The 14,506-nt window shown below is 34.0% G+C and overlaps 1 protein-coding gene and 1 long non-coding RNA gene across 3 annotated transcripts in view; one reads left to right on the forward strand and one right to left on the reverse strand.

Annotated features, from left to right (window-relative positions):
- Positions 1 to 14,506, forward strand: part of CUBN (cubilin) — a 265,801-nt gene that overhangs the window by 59,550 nt on the left and 191,745 nt on the right. Inside the window, 5 exon segments of the mRNA NM_001003148.2 lie at positions 7,821 to 8,013; positions 9,554 to 9,714; positions 10,118 to 10,299; positions 11,061 to 11,217; positions 13,842 to 14,029. Of these exon segments, the coding sequence (NP_001003148.2) occupies positions 7,821 to 8,013; positions 9,554 to 9,714; positions 10,118 to 10,299; positions 11,061 to 11,217; positions 13,842 to 14,029 (881 nt within the window).
- LOC106560160 overlaps positions 1 to 14,506 on the reverse strand; it is a 49,867-nt gene that overhangs the window by 20,370 nt on the left and 14,991 nt on the right. The window lies entirely within an intron of this gene.

The following is a 14,506-nucleotide window of genomic DNA, read 5'->3' on the forward strand; positions in this document are numbered from 1 at the left end:
GAATGTACCTTCAAAATAATTTTTATTTCTGTTTTAGTTTTATTTATTATTTATTGGATAGCTGAATTATGTATTAGCTTTACTTTAAAGAACTCAACCTGTCTTTGCATGGAACCTTCAAACTTTTAATATAACAGAGATTTTTATTTCATAATTTCATAAAGTGAAAGTCATCTGTAATTTCAACAAATATGTGTATGCATATTATCACTACTCCATTCAAGATGTAGAACAACTTTGGTATCCCCCAAAATATCCTAGAGTTCTTTTGATCGACCCTTCTACAACCTCCATCTCAACAACTGCAGACCTGCAGTTCACTATGAACTAGTTTTTTTTTTCTGTTCCAAAAAGCAAATATGGGTGGGAACATACAGTATGCACCCTTTTATACCTGGCTTCTTTCATTTAGCATAATGCTTCTGAAATATGTTTATGTCTTTCCACTAATAAGTAGTTCTTTTTTGTTTAATTGCTGAATTGCCTTCTATTGAATATATCATTATTTGATTATCTAGTCACTTATTTTGGGGAAGTTGGATTGTTTCCAGTTTTTGGTATTATGAAAAGAAACTGCTGTGAACATTGATGTACAGTTTTTTTGTGTGTGTGTACTTATGTCATCGGTTCTTTCAGATAAATATCTAAAAGTAGAATTTCTTTTAGGTCATATGGTAATTCTATGCTTAATTTTATGAAAAAATGACAGGCTGGTTTTTGTCCCCAAAGTGATTATACCATTTTATATTCTTACCTGCAGTGAATAAGAGCTACACTTTCTCCACATCTTTGCAACACTTGGAATTGTCGATCTTTCATACTTAGCCTCTAGCAGTTGTGCAGTAGTAGTGCCTCATTGTTGTTTTAATTCACATGTCCCTGATGACTAATAGTGCTGAGGACCTTTTTACATGCTTATGGACAATTTATACATCTTCTTTGATTAGGTGTCCATTAAATCGTTTGGTTCATTTTTGTGTTGTCTTATTATTGTCTTAAGTTATATATTCTGGAAACAAGTATGTCCTTTGTCAGAGAAATGCATTACGAATGTTTTCTCTTTGTGTACAGCTAGCCTTTCTTTTATTTTCCTTAAATGGTATTGTTTGAAGGGCAGAAGTATATGTCCTGTTTTTCCTTTTATGGTTAGTGTTTTTTGTATATTGTCTAAGAAATCTGTGCCTACCAAAGTGGTGAGAATTTTTTCCTGTGCATTTTTTTAAGATTTTATTTATTTATTCATGAGAGACGAGAGAGAGAGAGAGACAGAAAGAGAGAGAGAGAGAGAGAGGCAGGGACACAGGCAGAGGGAGAAGCAGGCTCCATGCACCGGGAGCCCGACGTGGGACTCCATCCCGGGTCTCCAGGATCACGCCCTGGACTGAAGGCAGCGCTAAACCACTGACCACCTGGGCTGCCCTTTCCTGTGCACTCTTCTACAAATTTTATAGTTTAAAGTTTCACATTTATGTTTATGATCCACTTGAGTTAATTTTTCTATATCAGATGTGAATTATGTGTCCAAGTTAACAAATGGTATTTAATTGTTCAAACACTCTTTGTTGTAAAAAAGGTCTTTTTTTTCACTGAATTACCTTTACATTCTTGTTGGACATTGATTGCCTGTGTATGTTTGGGTCGGCTTCTGGAATCTGTATTCTATCCCACAGGACATTATATTATAATATTACATAATTTTATAGTGTGTCTTAAAATCAGGAAGTATAAATACTCCAGATTTTTCAAAGTTGTTTTGATTATCCTAGATCCTTTACATTTCCATATATCTTGTAGAATCAGCTTTTCAATTATTACTTAAAAATCTACACCAAACCAAATCAAAACAAAACTTATTGGGAATTTGATGGAGATTATGGTAAATTTATAGATCAATGTAGAGACAAAGTGTCTTAAATGGAGTCTTCCAACCCATAAACATATTTTACTTCTCCATTTGTTCAAATATTTTAAAATTTGTTTCACCAATGTTTTAAAGATTTCACTATAGAGTTTTTGCATATTTCCATTAAGCTTATTATCAAGTGCTTTTTGTTTTTTATGCAATTATAAATGATTATTTAAATTTTCTTTTTCAGTTGTTTGGCTCATATTTGCAAGTTAAATTGATTTTTGCATATTTTCCTTCTATACTGTAACTCTGTTAAACTCAGTTATTCTGGTAAGCTATCTGTGAATAAGAACAGCTATATTTTTTTCCTTTCCAATTTCTCTCTCTCTCTCTCTCTCTCTGCCTTATTGCTGTGATTAGCAATATTCTAATTCTTCTGTATTATGTTGAATGGAAAGGATGAGTTTGAACATATTGACCTTGTTCTTAATCTTAACAGGGAAGCATTTATCCTTTATTATATAAGTGTCATGTGAGCTTTGGGTTTTTCATAGGTGCCTTTCTTCTTCTTTCTTCTTTTGCTATTGCTCTCTTTTCTTTTCAGCTTATAGAATATTTTTAATACTCTTTCATTTCCTTCATTGGCTTTTTTTAAAAAGATTTATTTATTTATTTAGAGCATGAGCAGGGAGAGAGGCAGAGGGCAAGGGAGAAAGAATCTCAAGCAGACTCTGCTCTGAGCATGGAGCCCAATGAGGGCCTCCATCTCAGGCCCCTTTGATCATGACTTGAGCAGAAATCAAGAGTCTGATGCTTAACCTACTGAGCCACCCATGTGCCCCTCTCACTGACATTTTAATTGCACCTCTTTTTTATGTATTTGCTCAAGAGCTAATAAAATGCTTTCTTCACTTAAGAGTAAGACTGCTGAGAGTTAATATGCTACTACTTCACACCTCATACCTTATGTTTTATAGCTAACACTGCATTTCACACACTCTCACTTCACAAATGTAATAATCTCATAATAGTATATAATTCTGTCTGCCCCCTTCTTTGTGCTACTTTAATTGTATCTTTTAATTCTACTTAAGTTGTAAACTCCACCTTAATATTATTTTTGCTTTAAATGATTAACTTTTTAAAGAAATGATGAGAGGAAAAACAATCTTTATATTTATTCAATTGTTTGCCATTTCTGGTTTTCTCCATTCTTTCTTATAGATACATGTTTCTCTTTGTTGTAATTTGTCTTTGGTGTGACAGACATTGTAATTTTTTATACAGTATAGGTCTTCTAGTGATGAATTCTCTTAGCTTCTGTTTGTCTAAAAATGTCCGTTCTGCACTCTCATTTTGAAAAACTTTTTCTGGAAGTGCCTGGATGGCACAGTTGGTTAAACTTCTGACTCTTGGTTTTGGCTCAGGTCATGATCTTGGGCTCCATGCTCTGCATGGAGTCTGCCTAAGATTCTCTCTCCCTCTCCTCCTGCCCCTCCTGCTCCTGCTCTTTCTCTCTCTCTCTCTCAAATAAATAAATACATCTTTAATTTTTTTTAAAAAAGAAAAACTTCGGAGATCCCTGGGTGGCTCAGTGGTTTGGCACCTGCCTTTGGCCCAGGGTGCGATCCTGGAGCCCTGGGATTGAGTCCCGCATTGGGCTCCTGGCATGGAGCCTGCTTCTCCCTCCCTCTGCCTCTCTCTCTCTCTCTCTCTCTCTATGTCTATCATAAATAAATAAATCTTTAAAAAAAAAAAAGAAAAACTTTTCTGGATGACTAAACTTTTTTTTTCTCTCAACACCTTAAAAATGTATTCCACTTTCTTCTTGCCTCCATTGTTTCTTTCTTTTTTTTTTAATTTTTTAAAATTTATGATAGTCACAGAGAGAGAGAGAGAGAGAGGCAGAGACATAGGCAGAGGGAGAAGCAGGCACCATGCACTGGGAGCCCGACATGGGATTCGATCCCGGGTCTCCAGGATCACGCCCTGGGCCAAAGGCAGGTGCTAAACCGCTGCGCCACCCAGGGATCCTGCCTCCATTGTTTCTAATTAGAGTCTAGCTGCTATTCATATCATGGTTTCCCTGTGTATAATATGTTATTTTTCCTCTAGTTCCTTTATTTTTCTTATATTTGTTTTTTAATAGTTTAAGGTACCCAAGTGTGATTTTCTTTTATTTATCTTGCTTAGGATTAACTAAACTCTTTGAAGCTAATTTGATTTTTTTTAATTTGAGAGAGTTTTAGCCACTATATATATATATTTTTTTTAAACCTATTTTCATTATCTTCTTCTAGGTCTCCAATTATATGTATGTTAGACTATGTTTTTTTTCCAAGTTTTGAGAATCTGTTCATTTTTCTGCATGGTTTTCATCTTTTTTTCTTCAGATTAAATCATTTCTATCGATAAACCTTCAAGTTCAATGATCCTTTTTCTTCTACTCAAAGTTTCAATTTAGCCCATTCATGAATTTTTAAATCTCAGTATATATATATATTTTTTTTTTCTAATTTCAGTAGATGTATCATACAGTGTCATATTATTTTATTATTTTCAGGTCACTTAGTATACTGTGAAGTTATAGAATTTCCATATGATTCTTTTAATAGGTTCCTTTTTATGTATATTTACCACTGAGTGTATGTTTTTCTTTAAGTCTTTGAGCATATTTTTAGTAGTTGCATTAAAGTTTTTGTCTGCTAGTCTAATATCTGGGCCATCTTCGAGTCACAAGTTCACATCTTTTTCTTGACTATGATTTATATTTCTCTGTGTATTTGTATTAGTAGCAGTTTCTGAGTTTTATTCTGGATATGGTGAATGATATGTTTAGAGACTCTGCTTTCTCTTCTCTTTCTCTGAAGCTTTATGGGAGTTCATATTTCACTGATTGTCTTGTACTTGTATAGATTTGTACTTTTTATTTGTTAAGGCATATTTGTGAAAATCCTCAGGTGTTTCCTAAACCCTTGTTACTAGGTAGGTCTCAATCTCTAAGTTTCATCACTCCTGCAGGTCTTGTCAAGATTTATACTTTAGTAGGGAAACTCTGGAAAGCCTTACTCTTGATCATGGTCTTCATTTCTAAAGTGTGGCTTCCCTGGTGTCTCAACTGGGTGCTTGGCATGCAAATGAAGGGATTCTGATTGGTGGAGAACTCCATAGTCTCCCAGCATTGCCTGGCTTCTAGCTTCCAGTCTAATAGCATCTATTCTCTGGCATGCCCCTTGAACTCACTTCATGTATACCCAGCCCAGGCTTAGGAACGAATACATAGGAAACTTTATATCTCCTCTCTGTATACTTCTTCCTTACTAGAGCATTTTTCTGCAGTTCTAGCTCCTTTTACAGCCCTAAACTCAGATTCCTGCTTCCTCAGCTCAACAGAACTATCATTTACTACTTGGACTTCAGCAAATTGCTGTGATCAGAAAATTCTGCACAGGTAAAGAGCCAAGGAAACAGAGTCCCACCTCATGAATTTTCTGTCTATCACAGATCACAATCTTGAACTGCCCATTGCCCAGTGCCTCATCTATTTTGTCCAGTTTCATAGTTGTTATGGAGAGGGCCTAGTTTAGTACTAGTTATTTGTCATGGCTGGAAGCAAAAAATTCTATAGTTTAGATTGAATGAAGATGATAAAATTAATATTAAAGGATCTCAGTCTACTCAGGAGAGGACATAGGAAGGAGGGAGAGTAGAAACATGATGTGATAAAAGTAGAGGGGGTAATAGGATGGGGATAGAGTGGGAAAAAAATTAGATATTTGTCCCACCCTCTAGGTTTTCAATGTATTATGTAATATAATTTCAACAAATATTTATTAGATGTAATCTGAGCCAGATAATATAGTAAATGACAGTTAATAATTGTTAATAAGGTCCTGTTTCTATTTCCAGACATAGTGGAGGAAACGTACTCCCATAAAAACAATCAGTAACATATTTTTCTGGCTCAAAATTCTAATTGCATAAAGTTTTATTGAGCACAAGGAAACCAATTTTGCTTGATTTGGAGAAGTGTCACAGAGGAGGTGATATTTGACTTTCACCTTAAATGATGTATGAGTTTATTTGGGTACGCGAGGAACATTATCTCTAAGAGCAATTGATCTAGATATTTGATTGACTGGCTAAAGCTGTCTGAATGTGAGGGTGATCAATGAATCTGCCAGTTCTGTCAGTTCAGGGAGACTGGGTCATAGCTTTCATTTAATGTCCATTTGATCCATGAGTTTTTATCTTAGTAATATTCATTACCGATATGAAATATTTAATATACCGCTACTTCCCCCCCTTCTTTCTGCCCCCCTTACCTCTACATTGCCTTTTCTTCCTGCCTTTCCCACCCTTCCTTCCTCCCTCCCTCCCATCATTTTTTCCTCCTTCCTTCCTTTCTTGATTCTTGAAGAAATATTTCTTGGTGGACTATAGAAAAATATACAATATTCATATTTGAAGTTAAATATCACCTTCAATTGTTTTCAATAAAGTCAAGCCTTGCTTCCTTTATGTTTAAAATAGAGTAAGCCAAATATTTGAAGAATTCCTATTACCCTGAGGATTATATATAGGTAGTAGATCCTGTAATATTTTCTCTATATCTCTGTGCTCTCAATACCAGTGGCTTCTCTCTTCTTTTCTGAGTATGATTATGTAGCAGCAAATGGGGAATGTACACATCCAAATATCCTCATTTTCTTTTTTCACTCATAATAAAGTATAATAGTTTATTCTCCCCAAAACATTTTACTAGAAGGCCTGTGTCTACTCCTTGCCCCTAGATTTATGTTATACAGTTGAAGATACATTAAAAATACATTGAAACCAGATTTTCTTTGGAAAATATCTCAGATTTGAAGTGAATAGGAGATTGGGTTGGTTTTAAGTATAGAGTTTGATGGACTGAGTATATAAAGTTAAAACTCTTAACATAGAACAGTTAATATTGAATTACAACATAAAATTGCCCAAATACTGTTTTTTAAAGATTTATTATTTAATTGAGAGAGTGAGAGCAGAGGTGAGAGGCAAAGGGAGAGGGAGAGGGAGAGAGAGAGAGAGAGAGAGAGAATCTCCAGCAGACTTGATGTGGAACTTGATCCTATAACCCTGTGATCATGGCCTGAAGCAAAATCAAGAGTTGGATGCTTAACCGACTGAGCCACCCAGTGCCCCTTTAAATAGTATTTTAATGTTTTATATGAATGATCTAATTTAGTCTTCATCATTTATGCTTTACTTTTTATATACTTTTCTGAACTACTTTGAAACATAATGATGATTACTACCATTAATAGAGCACATACCATGTGACAAGCCATTTAACTGCATTATCTCTAACCCTTACTTATATAGTCAGAGATAGTTACCATCTCCCCTTGGGAGATGAGGCTCAGATGGGGAAGCAACTTGCCCAAGGTTGGATAGCTTGTCAGTGTTTGAGCTAGGCATTGATTTAAGGTCAATCTGATTCCTGACACTTATGTTCTGTTCTTCACATGGCTGAGGTATCTGCTTTGTCATTTCTCATAAATGCATGCTTTGACGAAAACCATTTTAAAGGCAAAAAGAAACCATTTTAAAGGAAGGTTATGAAAAGAAGAATATAACTGAATGATTTCTAGGCCCCCTCTGTGATCTCTGTCCAAATGTCCAAACCGAATGTTTAATATTTAGGGCAATGTGCATGGATTCAAAAAGTATAACACTTCCAAGGTCTAAGAAGTTATGATATATGTAACAATTTCCACTACATAGCTTAAGTTTACTATTAATAATTGTTTTTGCCTTTGAGATTTAAAAAAACTTTCTGAAAGGAAATCATTCTTTAGCATTCCAGAATGACCTATTGAAAATCAAGTACACTGGCACAAATTAATGAAGTGTATATACTTATGTATAGATCTTAAAAATGTAACTTGATATTTTCTGTTTTCTCTCTTGTGCTCTATTTTCACAGCATGCATGGAAGACTACACAGAAAACTCTGGGACTTTTACTTCTCCAAACTTCCCCAATAATTACCCCAACAATTGGAAATGCATTTATAGGATCACAGTGGAAACCAGCCAACAGATTGCATTACACTTCACAAATTTCGCTTTGGAGGAGGCCATTGGTGGACAGTGTGTAGCAGATTTTGTGGAAATCAGGTAAGGAAGGACCTTTATTTTGCCACCTTTTTCATTATTGGTTTTTATTCATAATCTTTCCTAGAAAATTAAAGAAAACACATGGAATTTCTCTGTAAAGCTCCCTGTTGGGCTCTTTCTTGAAGTATATAAAGCTTGTCATGTGGAATCTGATTTAACAGAAGAAAAATAGAAAGTTGCATAAGAATCAGTGGTTATTTTGAAGTGATTAGTTTTTTGAGAATATTTGAAAATAAATTCCAGATTTTATCTGGACAGATTAAACAGATGTACTACTACTCTGAAATTAGATATTTGCAATTATTGATTACCTACTTTATTTATGGAAAATCAATTTAAATTTTAAATTGTTTATTGTCTATTTAGTCTAATTATATCATGAAAATTATGGTAAGATAACCTTAAAGTTTTCACAAAGTTTTTTGTGTTCAAGTAATAAGAGTTTAGCTTGTGAATTTCAGTGTGATACTTTTTTTCTTTAATTTTTTGGTATTTAGAGAGAATGAATTTAAAAGTTACATTTGCAGTAAAGATAAGTTAACTTGTATATTGCTATCTACCCAGATCATTACACTGAATTAAATTAGGCTGGTCAGCTTAGTGTGTATTTGGTCAAATTTTTTATTTGGCCTTTCAAAAGCCTGGAATATTATATTCTTTTATAATAAATATTATTTTATGATGTAAAGTGAGGTACTAAAATAATAAATCACAATTTTATCATATAATGCCAGAATAATATAATTTCCTGAATTTATAATAATCATTAGATTTTAATGTTTAGTGAATCCCAACCCCTCTTTTTTTAGGCTTGAAAAAGCTACAGATTACAAAATAGATTTAAGACCCCAAAAGTTCTTGGGGAAGAATTATTTTCAAAATTTTGCTCAATATGTTGAATATAACATTAAATTTTGAAAAATTCAAATTAGAAGGAAATCACTGAACTTTTTTTCTGTAAAATTAAGCAAAATTTGTTTATACTGTTAATAATTATGGCTTCTTTATCTCATGTTCTCTGACACATCTGCCAGATGCTTCGTTTGAGGGTGAGACGATTAACCTCTTTCTCTCGGCTCAAAATTAATTTTATATGTCACATGAACCATAAATGAGATGGTTTATTAAGCTATTCAAATACTATTTATTTTTTTAAAGATTTTATTTTATTTATTTATTCATGAGAGAAATAGAGAGAGGAAGAGGCAGAGACACAGGCAGAGGGAGAAGCAGGCTCCACACAGGAGCCCGGTTGCAGGACCCAATCCCGGGACAGGGATCACGGCCTGAGCCAAAGGCAGATGCCCAACCACTGAACCACTCAGGTGCTCCTCAAATGATATTTATTAAAGTGAAAAATTGAAAACTTGAAATAGTGATTTAGGATATTTTTAAGAAAAAAAAAAGAATATTTTTAAGAAAGATTTGACGGACATAAACTGATCTGTTTGCAATCTCAAAATTCAAATAATATATATTAAATGTTTACACCGTAATATTATCAATAACCAACAGTGATCACATGTGTGTTTTGTCACAGAGATGGAGGCTATGAAACTTCACCACCCCTGGGAACATACTGTGGCTCAATTCCACCTCCAAGAATCATCTCTCACAGTAACAAACTATGGTTACAATTTACAAGTGACTTCCTGGGCTCAGGGCCTGGATTCTCAGCTTACTGGGATGGATCATTAACAGGTAAATGGCAAAGAGCTGTATTTTCTTGGGGAATCTAGTCTGATTGATTTCTTGATTCTTAGGCTGCCATGCTTTTATCCAATTTCTTCCAGCTGTATTTTTGTTATTACTATTTGTACTAAACTTCAGCTTTGCAAATATTTCTGAATTAATAGCAACTCTTTTGTTTTTGTTTTTGAGGATAGAATAAGAGGAAATGTCTTGGTTCCATGATATATTTCCTCAAGCTGCTCATCTTGGTTAGGGGAAGGAAAAAACATTGATATAGGCTAGCTACTCTTTGGTGATGCAGTTTTATCTGCAACAAAGGAGAGTAACAGTAGCCCCAATTTGATATAGACAAGAAAATTCAATTTTACCATAAAGAAAAAGATATAGATCATCATATCTCTTTCTCCTGTAGGTTGTGGGGGTAATATCACGACTCCCACTGGCGTGTTCACGTCTCCCAGCTATCCAATGCCCTATTACCACAGCTCTGAATGCTATTGGTTGTTGAAAGCCAGCCACGGCAGCCCATTTGAACTGGAATTTGAAGACTTTCACTTGGAGCATCACCCAAACTGCACTTTAGATTATCTGGCTGTATGTATGAAGTTCAGTTGTTTCTTTTGCTTCTCTCATTCCACCCACACACATAAATACATTTATTTGTATCTTTGAAACTTGGTAAAGGGGAACATTTAAAATATACACAAAAAATTCAAGTAAGATAAAAGAAAATTTGATGAAAATGATAGCCTTCTAAGTATGGCATGTATTATTGCATGGATTGGTACACTAAGTATTTAAAATATATTGAATATAGACTGTTAAGATATGGTTAAAAGCTCCCAAAAGGAGTTATGAGATCTATCATAATTATGATCTATGTAATTTCTACATATTCATTGAAAAATAATGATGTAGTGGACTATATTGGTGAATTACAGAAGATAACTGAAGTCATCCAGGTAGGACTCTTTATAGTAGCCACAATTCATTCTTGTCCATTAAAAAAATCTAAATAAAAACATGCATTAGAATGTCATAAATTATAAATTCTGAAATCAAAAGGCAAAGAGAATTACTGAAAACAGATATGGTCTTAAAAATATGTATTAGTCTTTCATTTTTAATCTTCAAATTTCTCCTGGGTTTGCACACTTACCACTATGCACAGCTGTGGGTACATGGCCCAAGCTCACTACCCAAGTTTATAGACATTTAAATATAATTTTTAAAGATATTCAGGGCTCTTCTTTTTTATATCGTGTATTTCGTGTATTCCTTTTCTTCTTAAGATTTGAGTCCTTAAATAATGTGTATAGCCATAATCATCTGACGTTTAAAATGTTTCATTAAAGGTATATGATGGCCCAAGTACCAGCTCTCATTTGCTAAGTCAGCTTTGTGGGAATGAAAAACCGCCTGTCATCCGTTCTACTGGAGACAGCATGTTTTTAAAATTCAGGACAGATGAAGATCAACAAGGAGGTGGCTTCTTAGCCAAATACCAACAGAGTAAGTATGCACGCTGGCTGCTTGGTACCTTTGGTGGGTTATCAGTCTCCTGATAATGAAACAAACAGAAATAAGGATAACCTAGTGGTTCGAGCAATTGAAATAAATCTTTGCTCTTTATGAAAAAGATTTAATTCTATTTCAGAGAAAAATGTGTAACATTAAATTTAATGCCATATAACTGAAGTATGTGATAAGCTATACAAAATGGAGTATTTAATATTGAGATAGTTGCCATTGGGCTAAAAATCAGTGTAACAGGTTAACAGGGAATGAGTTTTCATTTGTATCAAATATTACAGTCTTCTAATTAGACATTATTCCATTGCACATAGTATCTCCCACACTATTTTTTTTTTTTTGGTTTTGCACTTCAAATAGTATCTTAATTTTTATGAAGGGAAACTACAGGTCTTATAAATCATATATAAAGTCGGCACATTTTTTTTAAGATTTATTTATTTTAAAGAGAGTGTGTGCAAGTAAGGGAGGGGCAGAGGGAGAAGCAGAATCCTGAAGCAGACTCTCCGCTGAGTGCGGAGCCCCATGAGAAGCTGATCCCAGGACTCTGAGATCATGACCTGAGCTGAAATTGAGTCAGTCGCCCAAACAACTGAGCCACCCAGGCGCCCCTAGAATTAAATACTTTCTAATGTTAGTTTCCAAATGGATATAAACAAAGCTCCCTTGAATTTATGTTATTTAATAAACACTTGTGTTTGTGAAAGTACAGTTCCTTGCCCACTACCTAAATTTATCCATATTTTGACAGTTACCTAAAAATAGAATTGAAAGTCACTAGATCGAAAAAGTGAATACACAAAATCCCTTTGAATTAGTTGAAAGCGTATTAATGTTTGACCTTGATTATATGTGAATTTGCAAATATTCACATTTACTTACATGTGAGGGTTAGGCTGAATTTTAGATAGTTTTGAATACTGAGTTTTAATGATAAGATGCTTTATTTTTCAGAAGTTCATCATAGTATATGTAAAGCTCTCCTAAATTCTCTCAGTGATATTTCTTTTTGGTTTTAACATAATCATTTCTCTAAATTTGTTACTGCTGCAGTAATTTGTTTCTTGGTTATAGTCAGATTGCTTATTAAGGATCCCCCTTTTATTCCTGTGATTGTTTTATTTTTCTCTCACAATTTTAGAACACTGAAGAAGTAACAATGTACATGGCATATAGGTCCTTAAAGGCAAAATCAGGACTAACCAGTGAGATTTTCTGTAAAATTTTTCATATGAAATTGCAAGTTTGAAGATAGAATAATTTCTGAGCACTGAGAGCAGCCCATATGGTTTAATGGAATATATTTTCCTATAACCACTGGGGCACACGATGCCTCTCTGCCTCATAGCTATAACTTCTCACAGGCATTTGAAGCCACAAAATTATTCTTTATAATTCCTTGGTGAATAAAAAGGTGACCCAAAGAGAAATAGTTTGAGTAAACCAAAGTTTACATATGATGTTCTAGGGACGCATGGGTGGCTCAGGGGTTGAGCATCTACCTTCGGCCGAGGGCGTGATCCTGGAGACCGGGGATCGAGTCCCACGTTGGGCTTCCTGCATGGAGCCTGCTTCTCCCTCTGCCTGTGTCTCTGCTTCTCTGTGTGTGTGTGTCTCTCATGAATAAATAAATAAAATCTTTAAAAAAAAATATGACGTTCTAGTTACCTGTCAGGAAGAGTATAGTTGTAGAACTGCATCTCTGAACCACATTTTTCAGAGACCATTTTTTTCAATATAATGTTTATTTTCTCATTGTCTTTTATCGCATAATCATACAGACAGTATGGACAAGGCTTGAAATAAAAGCATGTATATACTTTGTTCCCGTTGTTATTTTGGGTTGAATGTGGCACTGAATCCCAGGACTAGTCAGCCATACCTAGAGGTTTCTAGTATAGTTTTGTTGCAAACTTAGCTGAGGAAACATCACCAGTGGATGGGAGACTTTTTTTTCAAAGTTTAAGGTTTTAATTTCTTCTTCAAATCCTTTACATTCCCTCTATTCATTTGTTACTTCCTGATGACTAATGAGGAATAACGGAGGCTTTATTGTGAATTTCATGCTGACTTCTAAATGCTCAACAAAGCTATGTTGTTATTCATTTTTAGCATTCACATAGAACTTTGTGTTTTCAAACTGTTGAGTTTAAAGGTCAGGATTTCTGTTCCTTCCAAACGTTAAAATTAGAAAAACAGAAGCATAGAATATTTAATACACTTCTGTAAGTAAACAAATTAAACTGCTTTCTGGGTAGTGCTATTACTCTGCTCTCCACCAATTCACAGGAATTTGATGCCTAATAGACAATTTTCATGACACTTTAAAGTTTATGAACTCACTTGAATATTACTTCACATTAATTCTAAATTAAGACCCTTTCACTATAAAAATGCTGTATTATGTATATGTGTGTGATTATATATATGATATATATTCTATATATGTAAATATGTATATACATAATATATACAAATATGTAATATATAAACTATGTATATATTTTAATCTAGATATTTTCTTAAAGGAAAACGTCATACATCTTGGAGCAATTATGAAATATATGATAGTGGTTCCTAGTAATCGTGGTTATTTTTTGCAGCATGTAGGAATGTAGTAATTGTAAACCGAAACTATGGCATCCTAGAGAGTATACATTATCCAAATCCCTATTCTGACAATCAGCGTTGCAACTGGACCATCCAGGCAACAACTGGCAACACGGTGAATTACACATTTTTGGCATTTGAATTGGAAAATCACATAAACTGCTCTACAGACTATTTAGAGGTATGTATTCTGAAGCTAAATAAGTCACTGCATTTTCAGATCAAGTTAGGCAAGCCAAACTAGAAGCCATCCTGCTCTGTAGAACTGAATCTCTGTGGCCCTACACATCCATAATATGCCAGCTACCCAAGGTATTTCAACAGGCCTATTTCATGTCTTTTCACTACATCATATTAATGTAAGGATTTAATATTAATCTAATTTATTAAATATTAATTTAATTAATTTAACCCACTAAATTATATACACAAAGGATTATGTATGTTTTTAGGTTTCAGTTTGACTTCTGAACTGATTGACCTCTTATTATTTAAATAATCCAGGAGTAAAAGAATAACTTCTATTTTTTGTTGCTTGTTTTTATCAGTGTTCTCTACAATAAGCAGGAGATCAGAAAATATTTGGGTACCTGGCTTTATTTAATACCTAATTACCTAATTGCCTGATAATAGAAATCATGATTTTAATTCTTATTTT

The sequence above is a fragment of the Canis lupus genome, chromosome 2 (assembly GCF_011100685.1).
Source record: "Canis lupus familiaris isolate Mischka breed German Shepherd chromosome 2, alternate assembly UU_Cfam_GSD_1.0, whole genome shotgun sequence".
In the NCBI taxonomy this organism is placed as follows: Eukaryota; Metazoa; Chordata; class Mammalia; order Carnivora; family Canidae; genus Canis; species Canis lupus.